The sequence below is a fragment of the Malus domestica genome, chromosome 12 (assembly GCF_042453785.1).
Source record: "Malus domestica chromosome 12, GDT2T_hap1".
In the NCBI taxonomy this organism is placed as follows: domain Eukaryota; kingdom Viridiplantae; phylum Streptophyta; class Magnoliopsida; order Rosales; family Rosaceae; genus Malus; species Malus domestica.
Window position 1 is genome coordinate 5,620,995 of NC_091672.1, and position 20,732 is coordinate 5,641,726.

At 37.1% G+C, this 20,732-nt stretch overlaps 3 protein-coding genes across 4 annotated transcripts; all 3 read left to right on the forward strand.

Annotated features, from left to right (window-relative positions):
• Positions 1 to 2,696: 2,696 nt before the first annotated feature.
• LOC103430259 (mediator of RNA polymerase II transcription subunit 7b-like) lies at positions 2,697 to 5,899 on the forward strand. Its single transcript, XM_008368394.4, has 7 exons — positions 2,697 to 2,826; positions 2,949 to 3,015; positions 3,949 to 4,105; positions 4,267 to 4,336; positions 4,921 to 5,087; positions 5,180 to 5,253; positions 5,572 to 5,899. Exons 3-7 carry the CDS (start codon positions 3,971 to 3,973, stop codon positions 5,651 to 5,653), a joined length of 528 nt encoding a protein of 175 aa, XP_008366616.2. The 5' UTR covers positions 2,697 to 2,826; positions 2,949 to 3,015; positions 3,949 to 3,970; the 3' UTR covers positions 5,654 to 5,899.
• A 4,899-nt stretch (positions 5,900 to 10,798) lies between these two features.
• Positions 10,799 to 14,863, forward strand: LOC103430261 (probable apyrase 6). Of its 2 annotated transcripts, none has more exons than XM_070809688.1 (5): positions 10,799 to 10,998; positions 11,167 to 11,251; positions 12,259 to 12,366; positions 12,485 to 12,539; positions 13,731 to 14,863. In XM_070809688.1, the coding sequence occupies exons 2-5, from the start codon at positions 11,207 to 11,209 to the stop codon at positions 13,784 to 13,786; spliced, it is 264 nt and encodes an 87-aa protein (XP_070665789.1). In that variant the 5' UTR covers positions 10,799 to 10,998; positions 11,167 to 11,206; the 3' UTR covers positions 13,787 to 14,863. The 2 variants fall into 2 exon arrangements, with proteins under 2 accessions (XP_070665789.1, XP_070665788.1); XM_070809687.1 differs by having other exon boundaries at positions 10,807 to 10,998; positions 13,719 to 14,863.
• Positions 13,844 to 17,473, forward strand: LOC103447586 (uncharacterized). Its single transcript, XM_070809011.1, has 3 exons — positions 13,844 to 16,080; positions 16,217 to 16,613; positions 16,718 to 17,473. The coding sequence occupies exons 1-3, from the start codon at positions 13,844 to 13,846 to the stop codon at positions 17,471 to 17,473; spliced, it is 3,390 nt and encodes a 1,129-aa protein (XP_070665112.1).
• Positions 17,474 to 20,732: the final 3,259 nt, after the last annotated feature.

Here is a 20,732-nt window from a genome sequence, read left to right on the forward strand (position 1 = left end):
GCTTAATACCTCACTCTTGTGCTTCATAGTGTAGACCCAAGACCTTCTTGAATAATCATCAACAAAGGTCACGAACCAATGTCTACCACTCAAAGAGGGAGTCTTTGTAGGACCCCAAACATCCGAATGCACATAATCAAGAATGCCATTCGTCTGATGTACAGCAGTACCAAACTTCACTCTAGTTTACTTCCCCAAGACACAATGCTCGTAGAAATCAAGCTTACAAGTCGTGGCACCTTTTAGAAGACCTTGTTTCACAAGCCCTTGTAAAGCTTTCTCACCGGCATGGCCTAATCTCATATGTCATAATCTAATAGTATCTGAATCAGATGTGCCCATATTTTCAGAGACTACAGATGCTTCACCTGTCACAGTGCTTCCCTGCAATAAATACAAATGGCTACATCGAGGAGCTTTCATCACAACAAGTGCACCATAAGTAACTTTCAATGTCTGCCCATCTGAATGAAACCTGAAACCCTTGGATTCTAAAGTGCCCAAAGAAATAAGATTTTTCTTCAAATTCGGTACATACCGAACACCTGTCAACTCTTTAACCATACCATCATGCAACTTCAAACAAACTGTACCAATCCCTTTTGTTGTGCAAGGATTGTCATCTCCCATGAACACAACGCCACCATCAAACTCTTTCAAGCTTGAAAACCAATCCTTGTGAGGAGTCATATGATGAGTACAACCCGTATCCAACACCCACTTAGTGGCACAATCAAATGATGAAGAAGTGGTTAAAGCAAAATCAGAAAAATCTGTTTCAACTTCAGCAACATTAGTTTCAGAACTTTCTTTGCCTTTGATCTTCAATTTAGGACAATCTTTCTTCCAATGGCCCTTATTACGACAAAAGGCACATTCATCCATTTCCAAAGGTTTTCTACCTTTAGAGTTTCCTCTAGGTCGAGACTGTGATTTTTTCTTACTAGAAGATGATCTTCTCTCCGATGATCTACCTCTAATAAATAAAGCTTCAGAGGTACTATCATGATTTTTATCTCTATGCCTCATTTCATAATTCATCAAGGCATTTGACACATCTTCAAATTTCACAGTTTCTTTACCATGCATAATAGTGGTAACAAAATGCTCATAAGAGTCCGGCAAGGAATTCAACAATATTAAGGCCTTATCTTCATCCTTAATATCATCATCTAAATTTAACAAGTCGGCAATCAACTTATTAAAAGCATCAAGGTGTCTAATCATTTTTGTACCTTCTTTGTATTGAAAACAGTAGAGCTTTTTCTTCAAATGTAGCATGTTCTCTGCACTCTTCGTCATATACTTGTCTTCCAATTTTTGCCACAACACACTTGCTACCGTCTCCCGCATCACAAAATACTTCTGAGTTTTTGCAAGGCACAACTGAATTGAAGAGCAAGCCCACAAATTTAATTTCTCCCATTCCGGCTTCGACATAGCTTACGGCTTCTCTCCCAAAGCGACAAGTAGATCTTGTTGAGCTAACACATCTTTGACCTTACATTGCCACATCCCGAAGTTGTTTGTACCATCAAACTTTTCCACTTCGAACTTTGCATTTTGCACCGTAGTTCTTGCAAACCCGGAGCTGCTTCCAAAAGGATTTTCATCTTGCTCGTCTGACATCTTTGGCAACTAGACAGTACCCAAGAGCAACCAGTGCTCTGATACCAATTGTTGTGCTAGGATAGCACCAAACCTTATGGAACCAACTCAAGCTAACCCACATGAAATTTATCAAATGAAAATGCAAGAACAAAATATAAAAGACGCCAAGATTTAACGAGGTTCCTCAACAGTCAGTGTAACTGGAGTACGTCCTCGGAGCAGTAGGAGCTCACCCAATAATCCACTATCAGCCAAATGGGAGTTTACAAAGTGTTGGCAATCTCACAACCCAAATAACCCAATACACTCAATAACTCTCACACACCAAAGAAACAAATAAAGTAGGAAATATAATGAATAATTTTCTCTCTATACATGTAGCTTAAAGCTATTACAACAACTACTTTGGTGGATAATTACTAACCAAAGAAATGAGCACTTTCTTTTCTCTGAGGAGCTACGACACCCTTTCTCTGTTGCTCTGCTGCTCTCTGCTCTCTTCTCTCTGCACTCAGAATGGGTTTTTCACTCTCTTTTCAAAACCGAACATCCATCCACACAAGAACCAACAACTATTCTTATCACCAAAGAATAATACTCCATCCGAGGCTAGCCTTTTAAAATTCCACAAAACAATAAGAAACATAATTATAATGTCTCCCCACTTTTTATTTTTTTATTAGCCAAAAGATATATAATAATTTGGCCCTTTTTTCTTTTGCTTTGTTTAATAGCTAAAAGGTGATGTTGAGTTGGCCACTTGGCCACAATTCAACAGTTTGTTGTTCATTGTTTTAGTCATTGCTAACGTATTTGACATCGTGATCCATTCTGACCGAACAAACGTTCCAATTGAGTTTATCCCACAACAAATTTTTGACAACTTTTGTAATTGTCATCACTGTTGTTCTCATTTAACACCAATTTAAAGTTTAGAAACCAACTTCGTTTAGATCGGAATATGAATTCGAGGACCAAAGTGAAACAACCACTACAAGAGAGACCAACTTAGTTTAGATTGAAAAAGTTTGAGGACTAAAGTGGAACAATCACTACAAGTAAAGGGTCATTTTATAATTAACTTTAAAAAAAGAAGAAGAACCAAAACCCGCCCCCCCTTCCTCCCCTTCCTCCCTTTCTGCTTCGCACTCTCACCCTCGTCGACTTCCACATTTCATCTTTCTCAGAGCTCCACTGCAAATCCACGAGTGAAGGGTAATGTCACTCCCCGACTGTTTGAGTTTTGTAGTTGTTTTCTCAGTTAAATGTTTATTTTCCAAATGTTACAATTATCTTCTTCTTCTTTTCTTTTTTTTTTTTTTTTTTTTCTCTTTCAGCTCCTTCTTCTATCTATCAATTCCCAAATTCAATTCGGCTTGCCCAATTTAGGGTTTTTGAGTTCAGGTAATTTCAACGCTCTCTCACTTTACATTTGAATTGTTATGAATTTCTGATTTTATTTTTATGAATTTCTGATTTTATTTTGGGAACCGATTTACAATGGCTTATGTTAATGTCACTGTATATAATCAGAAGTTGCAAATTTTCACATTCAACCAACAAAATCTTTGAGGTGGGTTTTGATTTTTGGTTTGGTAGAGTGCATTTGATTGTGGTTTGGGATTTGTTTGAGTGGTGGGAGTGCAGATGGTGTGGGAATTTGGGTTCTGTCAAAACGAAGCTGCGGGTTTGTGGTTCAGTGTTTGTTGTCATAAGAACGAATTGCGTGGCTGCGTGTTCGTTGTAGGTGTAGGTGTCGTGATGTGGGGGAGACTGGGTTTCCATGTGCATACTTGGGTGATTTATTAATGATTTGATTTAAGCCATTTGGGTTATTTGGGTTTGAATTTATGAGCTTCTCTTGAGGTTGTTGGTTTGGTTTTGTGTGTATTTTGTGTTCTTTGACATGGGGGTGGTCAGAGAGCGGACAAGGGAGACTGTGAGAGAGAAGAGGAGGAGGAGGAGAAGGAGGGGGTGGTTGCGGGCAGGGATCAGTGTAGGTTATGGAGTAAGACACAACAGAGAGGGAGGGAAAGAAAAGAGGAGTTCAACAGAGAATGAGTTTGTTTATCTCTCATTTCAGTCCTATTTCTTTTCATCCTTGTTCCTTTTTCATTTTATTTTCAATGGACGACACGACGGTCTAACAGACGGGGAAACTTTTATATTGCCGAAACATTAGGTTGCAATGTGAAAAAATTTTAAATGAAATGGCCCATTTTTGAAAAACACCACAAATCTCAGGATAGTATTTATTTTAATTTTAATTTGCTATAAAAAGAAAATTCTTGTTTCCAACGTGAACTTATTGTTTTCTTTTCAACTTGGTTGACTTAGGTTTGGCCAGAAGGTTCTTGCTATGGCTACATCGACGTATCCACCACCACCCCCATATTATAGGCTCTACAAAGATTACTTGCAAGACCCCAAATCAGCCCCGGAGCCTCCCCCTCCAATTGAAGGGCCATTCCTTTGCTACGGTGCTAATCACACTGTGAGCTTTTCTCATCCCTTGTTTTCTTCCTGTCAAAATATATGTATGTATGTATGTATGCGAGAATCTTGGTGTAAGTTAAATCTTTTTGAATTTATTTTTGAAGAATGCAATCTCATGTTTATAGCAGTCGCTTAAGCCGGGAATGTAATATTATATAGATTGATGAGATACTTCCAAGCTTGGAAGAACAGGGAGTGCGTCAACTCTACCCAAAAGGCCCAAATATTGGTATGTCTAACTCAGTTCTAATTTTAGGATTTAGGAATTAATGTGAACATTTTCTTGCGCAAGCATTGTCCAATCATCAATTTCACAGTTTCTTCTTCGCATTGGTTGAATTAAGAATTTTGTTTTTCGTTAACTAGTTAATGATGATTTTCTTTGGTAAGTTAGAACACAGTTACGAGGCTGATAAATATTCTCTTGATTACAGTTGTCCACAACTTTCTTGTGCAAGAACTAATTTACGCAATGCATTCAGAAGCAAAAGAAGTAGCAAATGTTGAGAAATGTTACTCCACATTTCTGATTGATTGCATAGTTTTCTAGGCTTTGGCATATATCCTTACTGGGAAAAAATTGCATGCCCTATTTAGGGCAATACATATGTCCTCTCCAGATTGGAGAGGAATTTTACGTTCAAGCTTTTGTATGGTTTGGTTTGCAGAGTATTATTTGATATAATTCTCAACAAGACATATGTGCGAACTGCCTGTTCATGCTTCTTCTGCATGTGCACACATTTGATTGTTTGTTTGTTTTCCTTGTAAAGTGTTTTATGCTTCTCTGACATAAACGTCGGTCCTTTTTAGACTTTAAAAAGGAATTAAGGTCACTTAACAGAGAATTGCAGCTGCACATTTTGGAGCTGGCTGATATTCTTGTAGAGAGACCATCACAATACGCAAGGAGAGTGGAAGAGATATCTCTCATCTTCAAGAACTTACATCATCTTCTCAACTCATTGCGGCCCCATCAGGTGAGTTTTTTTTTTTTTTGTGTGTTAGAATGTGATTTGTTGTTTTGTCTTTTGAAGAACTACTTTGTTTTGTAATGTCCTTTATCATACAGGCTAGAGCAACGCTAATTCACATTCTAGAACTTCAGATACAACGTCGTAAACAAGCTGTGGAGGATATAAAGAGGTATGCTTTGAACAATTACTGAAAAGCTACAGACATTTGATGCTTTCTTCTTGTTTTTCTTTTTTATTTTACTTGCTGTGGGTTTTGTGATCAACACCTTTCGTCATCGTTCTTTTTTATGCTTTCCGCTATCAATCCCCTACTCACCCTGACTTCCCTTGAGCCAAGTGTCGAAGATAAAAGAACGCTGATTTATTTTATTCCCAACCTTAGTTTTATAATTTGCATGGTGTCATTAGTAGTGTGAATAACCAACTGCCCCACGGGATTGGATGCTACGTAATTGCTTGTGATAATTTGCTCAACTTTCTTGTTTAGGAGGAGAGAAGAAGCACAGGGACTTCTCAAGGAGTCTATTGGAACGTTGGAGGACAACGGTGCATCTTTTGCTCTAAAGTAAGGATTGTGCTGGTACTCGTTATTCTACCACCAATTAAAGCCTCTTCGACAGTTGCATCTAATCCCGTCATGCTTTTATTTATTAGAAAATTCACCTTGTACTATGCTTAATTCCGGTCTCGAGCGTGTTCTAGAACGAAGGCGTGATTCAGTTCTCTTCTCGTCAAAAGAAAATGAGAAAAGAACGATTCAGTTATCGTTGTAAACAGAGTAAAAACTATTGAATGGTGGTGGTGCATGAATGGTATTCTCGCTGCTCTACTGCTCTGCAATCTATATCTGTATATTACCAAACATGGAAACATAATTTTGACAAATTCAAGAGCTCATCTACAAGAGCAAAGTCCGATTATTGCGTACGGATATGTTTAAGAAGTGGATATGTGGACTGGGTAGTAATCATGAAGACGAAAACGATGCACCGCCAGTCCGCCACCACTAACTTGTTCTCCGGCTATGGAACGCTGCCACTAGTTGTCCGGCTATGGAACAGAACTATCGACATGTGATCAATAGTAGAGCGCTAGTTGTCCAATACAAAGAAAGAAAATTGGATAACACTTGTTTGGCATGAAATGTCACAATTTTTCCAAACACTACAAAATGGGTAGTGCGATCCATACAACTATTTTTACTTCTCACACAATTTTTTCAATTTCTCGCTGTCAGATCAAATGAATTGAAAATCAATGAATAAACATAATGGAATGGTTTCCATAGTTTTTCTTTTCTATTACCAAACACAATGACAGATAGAGACTTCCAAGAAAAATTATCAATTTCTTTTATTTTTAAGGCAAAAAACTACATTAAACAACAAAATCTTGAGAGCAACTGATACAAATAAAGCCTAAAAGAATGGCATCACGAGCATTAGTGATTTTAAAATTGTACCGCTAATAATAAGAAGTAGTGATTCGGGCACACATTTTTTACCTATCTAACTCTGCATTCAATACTGAATATTTTGTGAACTCTTATGCACTCATCATGCGAAGCACGCAATTACATATCAAGCGACAATAATTAGGTATCAAACTATATATTTACCTCTAGCTAACAAATGAATTATCTTCTAAAAACCAAATGAATTATAAAATCATTTGAAAAAGAATTAGTTGATTAATTAATTAATTAACTCTCTCCTTCAGTCTCCGGAGACACCCGGGGCGTTTGCATACCATGACATACTCCTGACTTCAAGTTGTGGGACAACCAGAGAGGGTTGAGTTTTCCCGAGAAGCAAACAGAAACCCTAGCTTTTGAAAATTCCTCATAGCCTTCGCCATCATTCATCAATGGCTGTCTCAGAGGAAGAGTGTTCCTTATGCCCTCTTTGAAATCACGGTTTTTACCAGTCCCTATTAATCAGCTTGTTCAACTCCTCGAGCGGGTTCATTATGCCCTAAATTGTTCATTTTCTTTTGATTGCGAGGTGGAAGTTGGCTTTCAAGCCTCCACCTGAGGAAGCTAACGGGCGGGTGGCGACCGTGCACATTCGAATGACCTTGTTGCAAGATCTCAATGCGCAACTGCTGATACCACAGAGCTAACGATATGAAGCGTAAAATCTTGGATTCACATTTTTTCAGGTAACTCAGTGAGCAGGGAAACAGCTGCCCTTGAAATGCAAGTGTGGAACATGGATGAAACTGCCTTTTGCCCTATGTAACAGATTCTGCAATTTTCTTTGTGCAGTACACGTATTTATACTACGTTATCATTTGGTATGCAGACGGGACGGGACGGGACAGGATGGGACGGAACGGAGAGGGAGCAAAGATGCCCTCGGATGGAAACAAGGAGGAAGAAGGAGACAGAGAGGTTATAATTTTGTGTTCTACGGATGTGGAACAAGTTGTTCCAGGGGGTGAGGCAAAACGAAAATTCACCTAAAATTCGTTCCGTGGAACAGCCCGTTCCACCTGTTTTAGGCACATCAAACGTGGGACGGAACGCTTCGTCCTACTCTGTTCCGTCCCGTCCCACGTACCAAACGGTACCGTAGAGAACAAGAAGTGAGAATTCATTCTGTATATGGGTAGATGTGCCTGTTCGTTTGGGCTGCAGGGTAAATAAAATCTTGGGTAAATTTCATTCTTTTCCGGAAGCACTGCCTTATGAAATTCTTTGCTTTCCTTTGAAGGTACCAAAAGTTATTGAGCTTCATGCAATTTCTTTCTGTGCATTATGCATCGGCTTCAAAAAAGACGACGGCGTTAACTCACAGTCACAGGTTTGCTACAATGAACACAAAAATGACAAGGTTTGTTATAGTGACTTTCATGAGGTTTTAATATATAAGACAACCCTAATTAGGGTTTCACAAGTATTGTAATTAATTGTAAGTAATCCTAATCCTTGGACTTAAGAGTTTTGTTGGATGTATGAAGTTAACATATATCAACGAATTCAATTTAATTTAATTATTTGAATTTCCAAAGCCACCCTTTAAAATCCCTCTTTTAACCTTCTACAGATTTGCAGTAAGTAATCGCTACCAGCTTTCTCTTTGCATTCCATCGTCAAAATCTTGTATATCAGGTACGCTTTAATTGTTGGATATCTAATTAACTAGTTTTTTTTTTCAGTATGTTTAATCACAATATACCCGAAGGAATCTTGTTTGATATCCTTGCAAGATTGCCAGTGAGATCTCTTTTGCGGTTTAGATGCGTTTGTAAATCTTGGAAAAGTTTAATTGGCAGCTCTAGTTTCAAAAGTGCCCATCTCGAAAGGAACGTCGTGCAAAGTTCTTGTGATTTTCTCCTTATCCAAACAGATGACAAGAAAAATTGTTTGTCACTGTTTGATGCTGAAACATCGTCCAAGTGTTTGGATGTAGAGCCTCCTGCGGATAAATTAGTCTCAGATTCTTTGTTCATGGTTCGTCCAAAGGATTGGTTTGTATCTCTTTTTATAATTTCTTTAGTTTGAATAATCCTATATATCTATGGAATCCATCAATCAGAAAGCTCAAGAGGCTTCCTATAATGGCCTCGCTCAGCACACAAGCCATTTTGTTAATGGTTTCCGGTTTCATAGTGGGGAAAACGACTATAAGGTTGTGAGGCTTATTAGGGTTTTGCTTCCACACGAGAGTGTCGTCCTTGAAGTTGAGGTTTACAGCCTTAGATCAGATGCTTGGAGAAGAATAACTGTGATGCCTTATTTTTCAAATACTGTCATTTCTTGGCAATCAAGATGTACCTTCTTTGATGGAGTTGTGTATTGGATTATAACGGAGCATTCTCACACTTCCATCCTTGCTTTCGATTTGGGCAGTGAGGTTTTTCGAAAGATTGTGATACCACCCGAATTTATAGGTCATATTTTTATTCTAGTGTTTGAGAAATCACTCTCTTTGTTCCATACAAGACCTGGTCATGCATATGGGTTCTGGAAGCGGATGCTTAATTGGAAAGTTATCCGGACGATTTGTCTTCCTGATGGTACTAGATTTGTAGCCTGGCCATTGGGAATTAGAAAAAATCTTGGCAAAGTTCACATGATTCAGGATGGAAGAAAACCAAAGCTTGTTTTGTATGATCCCGAGTCACACCAAGTTAAAGATACTGGAATCAGAACGGAGTCCAGTTACTTTCACGATGTTGATGCTTATTGTCAGGGCCTATTTTTACTCGACTGGTAATCGATCGAAGTCTAAGTTCTGAGTCGTGTTTTGTGTGATAATCGATCGAATTCTAATTAAGGAATTTCATGTTGCTGATACACTGATATATGATTTTATGTTCAATCACTTCAAAAACAAGAGGCGTGCTGGTGTGGAAAGATGGAGTGCCAAAATGATCACCTCCCTTTCTTGTAAGAAAACTTAAAGATCACCTACCACGTTTTTTGTAAATTCTCAATTTTGTTTATCTGGAAGCGCTTTCGGCCAAACCAAATAAGTCCAATGGACCATGAACGTTCTCAAACTGATCATAACTTAAGCTTTACCACATCAGGATCTGAAACCCTAATGCATTGTTTTGGGGGCTGTTGATCCTAATTATGACCCATTTTAGAACTCCGAATGCTTAATTAACTTTGGGGCACGCAACATCATCATAAGCCCTGAACTCTGTGTTGGCCTACCTGTTACCGTGCGCAACAAAGTTATTAGTGGGATGTGATTTTCAATTTTTTTAGCTTCTCACACACCATGGTTGTCGGATAAAATAAATCAACTGGAAACATAAGACAAGATCAAACAAGAGTGTGTGAGAAGCTAAAAAGACTGTTTATCATTTCCCTTAGGGAAATTTTATTTGAGCCCGTATAACATCTTTCTACACCTAACTTAAACTTTAATTTTAATTGTCTTTTTTACTTTATTGCATAATTACCTTCAAGTACAAAATGAAATTAACAATAAACTAAAACTTATCAATAAACCCACTCTATAATTAAACTCTACCATCACCCCTTATTTCATCCAAATAATCCATGTAATGGTTTCGTCCAGCCTTCTAGTGCATGCATGGTTCTTTCATTTGATTAAATCACTACAGTACCAAGGGTGAGACATGATTCATTCAAGCCATGAAACTAGCTACCACTGAAACTTCATGCACTTCTGGTATGGATAGATCAAGCCATTTCAGATGTGAAAGAGTAACAATATACCTAATTAACTAGTACAAAAACATGCTTGCACGACGAAAACTTGCGCGACGCATAAAATTACGTCGCGCAAAGCCGTTTTGCGCGACGTAGGTGTACGTACGTCGCGCAAAATGGCTTTGCGCGACGTTAGTTTGCGCGACGAAGGACTACGTCGCTCAAAGCCGTTTTGAGCGACGTACGTACACCTACGTCGCGCAAAACGGCTTTGCGCGACGTAGTCCTTCGTCGCGCAAACTTTTGGCGCCAAACCCTAAGAAATTACCGCTTTTTCCCACCTTTGCGCGACGTAGGTTTACGTACGTCGCGCAAAACGGCTTTGCACGACGTAGTCGTTCGTCGCGCAAACTTTTGGCGCCAAACCCTACGAATTTACCGCTTTTTCCCACCTTTGCGCGACGTAGGTTTACGTATATCGCGCAAAACGGTTTTGCGCGACGTAGGTGGGCATGCGTCGCGCAAAGTCACCAACTTTTTTTTATAAGATTGTTCCTACCAAGCTCTTCATTTTGCCCTTCACCCTCACTAGTTTTAAATGCAGGCACCCCGTCATTGCCAAAAGTGTCATCCCTTGAAGGATCAACCTGACTGGTCTGAAAGAATAAATCCAAGCTAATGCTTGGAAATTGATCAGTACCTCTCCAGAAAGATCTTTTGGGAGATAAATTTTCGTTCTGGGTGGCACAGAACATTGCAGCTAAACAACCTCATCACGAAAAGGTACTTTTTCCTGAAAATGATCTTTTTGCCTTCCGATTTAAATTATGTTTAATTTTACTCATGTTCGTGATTAAACTTAGTTAGTTTTATGTTAACTTCAAGTTCGTAGATTTTTACTTTCGGAGTTAGTCTTCAAATTCGTATTGCTGAAAATTCTGGTTGATGTAGGATCTGATGAAGGATTATATGCTTGGGTTGTTGCAAACCAATGCAGACAACTGGGATAATTGAACTTGGTGGAGCTTCTGCTCAGGTATGAGGCTATGAGCTGCAGAGTGCAGAGGTAGCACTATAGTTTTATTAACATGTTATTTTTACATGAATTTCATCTACTTTTTTTCATAAATTAACATTGTCATATCGTTTTCACATTAATTGAGTATCTAAAATTTGGGATTCGTTTTAGCGCTTGTAGTACTGTTGCTTCTATTTATGCTGCATGAGATATGAACTCAATAAAATCTTGAATTATATTAAATTAAAAACTAATTAAGATGATAAAAGCTAAGTATTAAATAAATGTAAACCAAAGTTTGCATATCTTAACATGCTGTAGTGCTGCAAATTTGATTAGAAACTAAGAACGTAACGTTCTAGAATAATAACAAACAAACACTCTGAAGTCTCTCTTAAGTAGTCTTAGATATAAGTAATTAAACAACTCATAAAGATTAACTTTGAACTTAAATTAAATGAAAGCAAAGTTCCCCACCAGCCCAACAGACCCCATATTAGTGTGGGGTGGCTCCCCCAGTAGCTGCAAAACGAGGCAATTTATGAATTAGAGATGAAATTTAAGTTATGAATATGTACCATTTTTGTACGTGCTCATTTTACCATCTACAACATCTGGTACATAGTCGATATGTGGTCAAATACAACCAAATAATGGAAATATGATTAGGTATCTCTTCATCCACAAGCACTAAAAAGTTTAGGTCTTTTCACTTAATAGTCCTTGATAATAGTACATTTTAGAGAAAAACGCTTCAAGTACAATGCTTTTAGAGGAAAATTCGGCTGACGAGAATGGGTGAATAACAACAAAGGAATTTTGCAAGTAAGAATTAGTTAGAAAATGAAAAGTGGCTAGCTGAGTTATTTTTTAACTCTAGTTAAACTCTTGAGGTGTTTTTTCTAACTTACTGAAAAAAATAACAGAGAAAAGAGTTGGGAGAGTTGTGCATGGTTCAAGCAGTTAGCAATTTGAAGTTTTTAATTTTTGGTTGTCTGATAATGTTCAGTGCAATTTTATTTTAGGTGACATTTGTTTCAAGTGAGCCGGTGCCTCCCGAGTTCTCTCGTGCTGTTAAATTTGGAAATGTCACTTACAATCTCTACAGTCACAGCTTTCTTCATTTCAGCCAGGTATTTATTTAATTCTATTAACTCTGTTTAAAGTTGCCAGCCAAATGGAAGCTTGAAACTTTAATTTTCCTTAAGGCATTACTTTGGTTTGAAGTATAGAAGTAATTTGGTTTTGCAGAATGTTGCGTATGATTCATTGAAAGAGGGTATTGTTTCAGGAGACTTCGACTCAGGTAAAGATACAAGCTTTGCTTTCTTCACTGATTATATGATGCCTTGAACCTAGGAAACGATTTGATTAGGACTTTGTAATTTGTTCTGTTTGTTCTTATGGTATTAGTTTGTTTCTTTTCACTTGTTACTGCCTTTTGTAATCAACTTTTTCACTGTCATTATTTACTCTGATTGGTGATGACAGAGGCATGGCTATTGTATCTCATATAAGAGGAGAACTTATAAAGGAGAACTAAGGAGAACTAAGGAGAACTAAGGACTAAATTAAGAGATAGATGCGTAAAGTGAAATAAATGGTGCATAAATCACTTTATATTAAAATGAAGTCTAAGAGAAATTTAACTACATTTGAGATGTCACAGTGTACATAAATCACTTTATTTTCTTCGCTAAATTAATTTTTATTAATTTTATCTATTTTATTTAGTTTTAGTAATTATTGTGATTTAGTTTATTTGTATGCACATATTTTTGTACATCACCTACAAAATTGTTTTGTGTTGTACGAAGTTAATACTACTTAACTTCGTACCCTTTTCTCAGGAAAAGCTTAGTTTCCCGTTTGAGAATTAGTTGGATTTCGTGCATGGATGCAAAAGCATGACTGCGGTCCAATTAATTCTTGAATTGTCCCATTTTTTGGACAGTTTGGGAATGCCCTAGTTATGTGTTGTAGTTTGCGGTCCACGGATTAGGTTTCGATAGTGGAAATTTTGGTAACATTTCCTAATGTTCTTTGAGTACACGGTGGATATTATGTATCTACGATGTGCACTTGAAGAACTGTAAGGAGATGCTGCCAAAATTAGCCCACGTCGAAATTTAATCCATTGGAATCGTAAATTACGGCACATAAATGTGCATTCTTGAATGGGATAGGGCCCTGACCGGAGGAATAAGGTGACAAGACGATAGTTTTCATGTCCTAATCTGTCTCATAATTTGCTTAAATTGTACTTAATTCCAATTTTTGAATAAAATGAATGAATGCCAGCAACGGTGTAGATTTTCAATGGCATCCAATTCCATATAGTTTAATTAGTTATATCTCCATTTACCTATATACCTATTCATTCCAATTTTATATGATCGCTGGATGCAAAACTTTTCTAGATATTATTAGTTGCAGCAGTTGCATCTTTTAAAGATCTATACAACTTTTTCTCACTGGTTCACAGTGGATTTTGCAGTTACTTCTCGAGCGTGGGGAAGCACGAAGGGTTATTCCTTGGTAACACATTTATAAGGATTCCGTTGTAGACGTTGGTGTAATTCTTGTACTTTTATTCGGATTGCAGACAAAATGGACAAACAATGGATACATAATCATAATAGATGTGCTGTTGAGTACTTGGATGGAATACATGCGTTCATTGAATTCGCAACTAGACACAACCTAGGTTCAACTCATATCCGATGTCCATGCAGGAGGTGTAACAACTCAACGTGGGAGACATTCGAGAATGTTCGATTTCATTTAGTAAGAAATGGGATGTTGGAGACCTATACTACTTGGTATCATCATGGAGAACGATTAGACCAAGCTTCGTCTTCATACGTGACACGAGTGGAAACTGTTGAATCTAATGTAGATCCTAATGAACAAGTTATGAATATTCTAAATGACGTTTATCCATACGCCTTGAGCAACACCAATCAGGAAGGGGGAGAAGGGGGAGATGACGGCCGTCCAACCATGGACAGTGAGGCATTCAAAAACTACGAAAAACTATTGAAAAATGCCAAGCAAGAATTATATCCGGGTTGCGAGAACTTTTCAGTGCTCACAGCAATTGTGGAGTTGATGCATGGCAAGATCAAGTTTCGTTTATCAAACAAGTGTTTTGATTACTTTTTGGGAGTTATCAAGAGGATGCTTCCAAAGGAGAATTGTTTACCTGAAGATCATAAAAGTGCCCAAAAAGTGTTGAAGGGTCTAGGATTGGGGTATGAAAAAATTCACGCATGTGTAAATAATTGTATATTGTTCTATAAGGAGAACAAAGCGTTGGATAAATGCCCTGTCTGCAATGAGTCGAGGTTTAAAATGACATCACAGAATAGAAACACCAAGATTCCACAAAAAGTAATGCGCTATCTTCCATTGAAGCCTAGATTGCAGCGATTGTACATGTCGATGCATACCGCAACCGACATGAGATGGCATAAAGAAGGACGGGTAAATGACGATGTTATGAGGCATCCTGCAGATGGAGAGGCATGGAAAGAATTCGATCGGATGTACCCTGATTTTGCAGCTGACCCGCGCAACGTCAGATTGGGACTTGCCACCGATGGATTTAATCCGTTCGGGGTGTTAAACCAAAAGCACAGCACTTGGCCGGTCGTCGTGTTTCCTTATAATTTGCCACCTTGGAAGTGCATGAAAAAAGAATACATGATGTTGACTCTATTAATTAACGAAGATCCAGGAAAGTCCATTGATGTTTATTTGCGGCCGTTGGTTGATGAGCTAAAAGATTTATGGGAAAACGGTGTTCGTACATACGATAAATATACTGGGCAGATGTTCACCATGCGAGCGGCAGTGATGTGGACAATAAACGATTTTCCTGCATATGCAATGGTTTCTGGGTGGATGACTAAGGGTTATTTGGCATGTCCAATATGCAAGGAGAACGTAACATCATCTTGGCATGCAAGAAAAGTTTGTTATCTTGGTCATCGTAGATGGCTCCCTTGGGACAACGAGTGGCGTCAGAACGATAAAGCCTTCGACGGCACAAAAGAGACTCGGCTAAGACCAAGAGAATGGTCCGGAGATGAGATTTTGGATCAGTTAAACCGTTTGGAATTTGGTCATTTCGGCAAAGGGGTCAGTAACCCCAGACCAACTACACATCTGAACTGGACGCACAAGAGTATGTTATTTGAGCTTCCGTACTGGTCAAAGTTAAAATTGAGACACAACCTCGATGTTATGCATATTGAGAAAAATGTGTTTGACACTTTGGTCGGGACAATTCTAGACATTGAAAGAAAAACAAAAGACACGATCGAAGCTCGCCTCGATTTGGAACAAATGGGCGTTAGGTCATCTTTGTGGATGAAGAATGTCGGTGGTACGTTGAAGAAATGCCATCCTTTTTTTACAGTTAAGCCGAATGGGAAGAAAGAGTTTTTCAACTTTATTTCTTCTGTAAAGTTTCCAGATGGTTATGCTTCCAATATCTCGCGTTGTGTGAACGTGAATGGGTGTAAATTTCAAAACATGAAGAGTCATGACTGTCATGTGATACTCCAACGCCTTCTTCCAGTTGGTATTCGACACTTATTGCCTCTTGATGTGGTGAAACCAATCGTGTTGTTGTCGAGATTTTTTTCGCAGTTGACTGCAAGGTGTTTGCGGAAGTCAGATGTTAAACAATTGCAGGACGACATTGTGAACGTCTTATGCAAGTTCGAACAGATATTTCCCCCATCTTTTTTTACAAGTATGATTCACGTGATGATTCACTTGCCAGATGAGGCATTGCTTGCCGGACCAGTGAACTGTCGATGGATGTATCCAATAGAAAGGTACTTAATTAAGCGTCTATATATATATATATATATATATATATATATATATATATATATATATATATATATATATAACATATTCATGATCAACGAACGCTTTGAATAATTTGTAGCATACCTTTTATTTGTGCAGATATCTTGGTGAGTTGAAAAAGTCTGTTCGAAACAAGGCAAAGCCCGAAGGATCACTTGTGGAGGCATGGGTCGCATATGAGTCACTTACTTTTTGTGCAATGTATCTTGAAGATGTTGACACAGCTTTCAATCGTTCTCAACGCAATAATGACGGTGGTGTCAGAAAAGAGAAACTGTCTGTTTTTGCCCAAATTGCGCGACCATTCGGCGATCCTGTAAAAGACGAATCATTTACCAAAAAGGACATGGAGGTAGCGCATTGGTTCATACTCAACAATTGTGACGAGGCTTTGCCATACCTTGAAGAGCATGAACAATTGATGAAGCGGGAACATCCTTCACATTTATATGCCAAGAAGCACCGTGACTTGTTTCCTTCGTGGTTTCACGCACATGTAAGTTGTATGTGGTTTGAATTGAGCATATTTTCCAACTTGTTCATGCCCGTCTTTAAATTTGGTTATACTAACAAGTTAACTTTTTGTATATGTTATATTAGATGAACAAATTGAAGGAATTGAATTCACCCTCTTACGATGGAGAATTATATAGCTTGGCGAGAGGACCGCTTCACGTTGAATTGTTCTCAGGTTGTCATGTCAACAGGATCAAGTTCTTGGGGGCAACACGTGATGACAAGTTGTCTACTCAAAATAGTGGTGTCCATGTCCCGGGTGCGGGTGACAGTGAAGACATTGATTTTTATGGCAAACTAACTAGTGTAGTACAATTGCTTTACAAAGACAGGTGTCAAGTGATACTGTTTAAGTGTCTTTGGTTTGATACAAACCCACATAACCGAACGAGTGTCAAGCGAGACCATGGTTTACTATCAGTAAACACTATGAGACATTGGTACGATGAAGACCCATACATTTTGGCAACAATGGCGAAACAAATATTCTATCTAGACGACCCTAAAGCTGGCAATGGTTGGAAAGTTGTTCAAAAGATTGATCGAAAAGGGCTATATGATATTCCAGAACAAGATCATGATGACAATTACGATAACGTCGCTGACCAACAGTTATCATCTTCGATAGAAATTGGTGAAGAAACACTCCGGGATACTAATATTGTCCAAGAACCATTTGACGTAGTTGGATTTCCTGAATTCGAAATATCAATTGACCTTGGTGATCTACCTCAATACAATGCACCAGAAGAGGCAAACGAAGATGAAGACGAATGGGAATCCGGAAATGATAGTAGTGAGGATAGCGAGAGTTATTATTGTAGTTCGGATGATGATTAATATAAACTTGTAAAGAAAAATCGTGCTTTTTCGTTTATAACCGTCAAAAAGTTTTGTCCCGTTACATAATCTCTGAATGTTTGTTTTTTGCAATTTTTGGCGTTTGCGATCTCAAAGCATATACAAACAAGTTTGACGGTTGGATAGTTGAAATTAGTTTCGTACAATACGTTTCCCATCAAGTTCAATGGTATATATATTTACTAAGTTGATTTTAATTTATTTATTTTGTACTTATAACACTTAAGAAATTTAATGATATATATGTAAAAAAAAAATTATATATTTACTAAGTTGATTTTAATTTATTTATTTTGTACTTATAACACTTAAAAAATTATTGTGAGTTTTTGTTAGAAAAATATATTATTGTGGGGTTTATGTAAAATAAATTTGAATTTGAAAGAAGTAAAGTCACATTTTTAGTAATTTTTATAATATTAAAAAAAAAAAACCTTGCGCGACGTTTTAATGTAGTCGACGCGCAAAACTACTTTGCGCGACCTCAATTTGTATACCTACGTCGTGCCTGATGTGATAATTTTGGCGCTCCAATAGTGAAAAATAGGCGTATCTCAATAAAACGTTTCGTACAATGCGTATCTCAATAAAACGTTAGATTCCCTAACACTTCGATTTTATTTATACTTTCATCAAGTATAACATAAGATTTTGTGGTATCCACTTGTGTAAATATTTTAAATTGACAATCGAATTAGTTCCTTGCATTCATATAGGATCCAGGAGTGTAGCTGTAAAAAATCATCAAAATCGGAGTTAAAATAACCGTTAAATTGTGATTTTTTCGTTTATAACCGTCGAAAAATTTTGTCCCGTTACATGATCTCTGAAGGTTTGTTTTTTACGATTTTTTGCGTATGCGATCTCGATGCATATACAAACAAGTTTGACGGTTGGATCGGTGAAACTAGTTTCGTACAATGCGTATCTCAATAAAACGTTAGATTCCCTAACACTTCGATTTTATTTATACTTTCATCAAGTATAACATAAGATTTTGTGGTATCCACTTGTGTAAATATTTTAAATTGACAATCGAATTAGTTCCTTGTATTCATATAGGATCCAGGAGTGTAGCTGTAAAAAATCATCAAAATCAGAGTTAAAATAACCATTAAATTGTGATTTTTTCGTTTATAACCGTCGAAAAGTTTTGTCCTGTTACATGATCTCTGAAGGTTTGTTTTTTGCGATTTTTTTCGTATGCGATCTCGATGCATATACAAACAAGTTTGACGGTTGGATCGGTGAAACTAGTTTCGTACAATGCGTATCTCAATAAAACGTTAGATTCCCTAACACTTCGATTTTATTTATATTTTCATCAAGTATAACATAAGATTTTGTGGTATCCACTTGTGTAAATATTTTAAATTGACAATCGAATTAGTTCCTTGTATTCATATAGGATCCAGGAGTGTAGCTGTAAAAAATCATCAAAATCGGAGTTAAAATAACCGTTAAATTGTGATTTTTTCGTTTATAACCGTCGAAAAGTTTTGTCCCGTTACATTATCTCTGAAGGTTTGTTTTTTGCGATTTTTTGCGTATGCGATCTCGATGCATATACAAACAAGTTTGACGGTTGGATCGTTGAAACTAGTTTCGTACAATGCGTATCTCAATAAAACGTTAGATTCCATAACACTTCGATTTTATTCATACTTTCATTAAGTATAACATAAGATTTTGTGGTATCCACTTGTGTAAATATTTTAAATTGACAATCGAATTAGTTCCTTGTATTCATATAGGATCCAGGAGTGTAGCTGTAAAAAATCATCAAAATCGGAGTTAAAATAACCGTTAAATTGTGATTTTTTCGTTTATAACCGTCGAAAAGTTTTGTCCCGTTACATTATCTCTGAAGGTTTGTTTTTTGCGATTTTTTTCGTATGCGATCTCGATGCATATACAAACAAGTTTGACGGTTGGATCGTTGAAACTAGTTTTGTACAATGCGTATCTCAATAAAACATTAGATTCCATAACACTTCGATTTTATTTATACTTTCATCAAGTATAACATAAGATTTTGTGGTATCCACTTGTGTAAATATTTTAAATTGACAATCGAATTAGTTCCTTGTATTCATATAGGATCCAGGAGTGTAGCTGTAAAAAATCATCAAAATCGGAGTTAAAATAACCGTTAAATTGTGATTTTTTCGTTTATAACCGTCGAAAAGTTTTGTCCTGTTACATGATCTCTGAAGGTTTATTTTTTGCGATTTTTTTCGTATGCGATCTCGATGCATATACAAACAAGTTTGACGGTTGGATCGGTGAAACTAGTTTCGTACAATGCGTATCTCAATAAAACGTTAGATTCCCTAACACTTCGATTTTATTTATACTTTCATCAAGTATAACATAAGATTTTGTGGTATCCACTTGTGTAAATATTTTAAATTGACAATCGAATTAGTTCCTTGTATTCATATAGGATCCAGGAGTGTAGCTGTAAAAAATCATCAAAATCGGAGTTAAAATAACCGTTAAATTGTGATTTTTTCGTTTATAACCGTCGAAATGTTTTGTCCCGTTACATGATCTCTGAAGGTTTGTTTTTTGCGATTTTTTGCGTATGCGATCTCGATGCATATACAAACAAGTTTGACGGTTGGATCGTTGAAACTAGTTTCGTACAATGTGTATCTCAATAAAACGTTAGATTCCCTAACACTTCGATTTTATTTATACTTTCATCAAGTATAACATAAGATTTTGTGGTATCCACTTGTGTAAATATTTTAAATTGACAATCGAATTAGTTCCTTGTATTCATATAGGACCCAGGAGTGTAGCTGTAAAAAATCATCAAAATCGGAGTTAAAATAACCGTTAAATTGTGATTTTTTCGTTTATAACCGTCGAAAAGTTTTGTCCCGTTACATGATCTCTAAAGGTTTGTTTTTTGCGATTTTTTGCGTATGCGATCTCGATGCATATACAAACAAGTTTGACGGTTGGATCGTTGATACTAGTTTCGTACAATGCGTATCTCAATAAAACGTTCGATTCCCTAACACTTCGATTTTATTTATACTTTCATCAAGTATAACATAAGATTTTGTGATATCCACTTGTGTGAAATATTTTAAATTGACGATCGAATCAATTCGTTGTATTCATGTAGGATCAAGGGGTGTAACTGTAAAAAATCATCAAAATCGGAGTTTAAACTACCGTTAAATCGTGATTTTTCGTTTATAACCGTCGAAAAGTTTTGTCCCAT

What these genes read in the sequence shown, in the direction of transcription:
- LOC103447586 (XM_070809011.1), top strand. Translation starts at nt 13,844, where the DNA reads ATGGACAAACAATGGATACATAATCATAATAGATGTGCTGTTGAGTAC. An exon ending in TGGATGTATCCAATAGAAAG is followed by an intron (nt 16,081 to 16,216) that starts GTACTTAATTAA and finishes TTATTTGTGCAG; the next exon opens with ATATCTTGGTGAGTTGAAAA. An exon ending in CTTCGTGGTTTCACGCACAT is followed by an intron (nt 16,614 to 16,717) that starts GTAAGTTGTATG and finishes ATGTTATATTAG; the next exon opens with ATGAACAAATTGAAGGAATT.
- LOC103430259 (XM_008368394.4), top strand. Translation starts at nt 3,971, where the DNA reads ATGGCTACATCGACGTATCCACCACCACCCCCATATTATAGGCTCTAC. An exon ending in GCTACGGTGCTAATCACACT is followed by an intron (nt 4,106 to 4,266) that starts GTGAGCTTTTCT and finishes AATATTATATAG; the next exon opens with ATTGATGAGATACTTCCAAG. An exon ending in ACTCATTGCGGCCCCATCAG is followed by an intron (nt 5,088 to 5,179) that starts GTGAGTTTTTTT and finishes TTTATCATACAG; the next exon opens with GCTAGAGCAACGCTAATTCA.
- LOC103430261 (XM_070809687.1), top strand. Translation starts at nt 11,207, where the DNA reads ATGCAGACAACTGGGATAATTGAACTTGGTGGAGCTTCTGCTCAG. An exon ending in TTGGTGGAGCTTCTGCTCAG is followed by an intron (nt 11,252 to 12,258) that starts GTATGAGGCTAT and finishes ATTTTATTTTAG; the next exon opens with GTGACATTTGTTTCAAGTGA. An exon ending in GCTTTCTTCATTTCAGCCAG is followed by an intron (nt 12,367 to 12,484) that starts GTATTTATTTAA and finishes TTGGTTTTGCAG; the next exon opens with AATGTTGCGTATGATTCATT.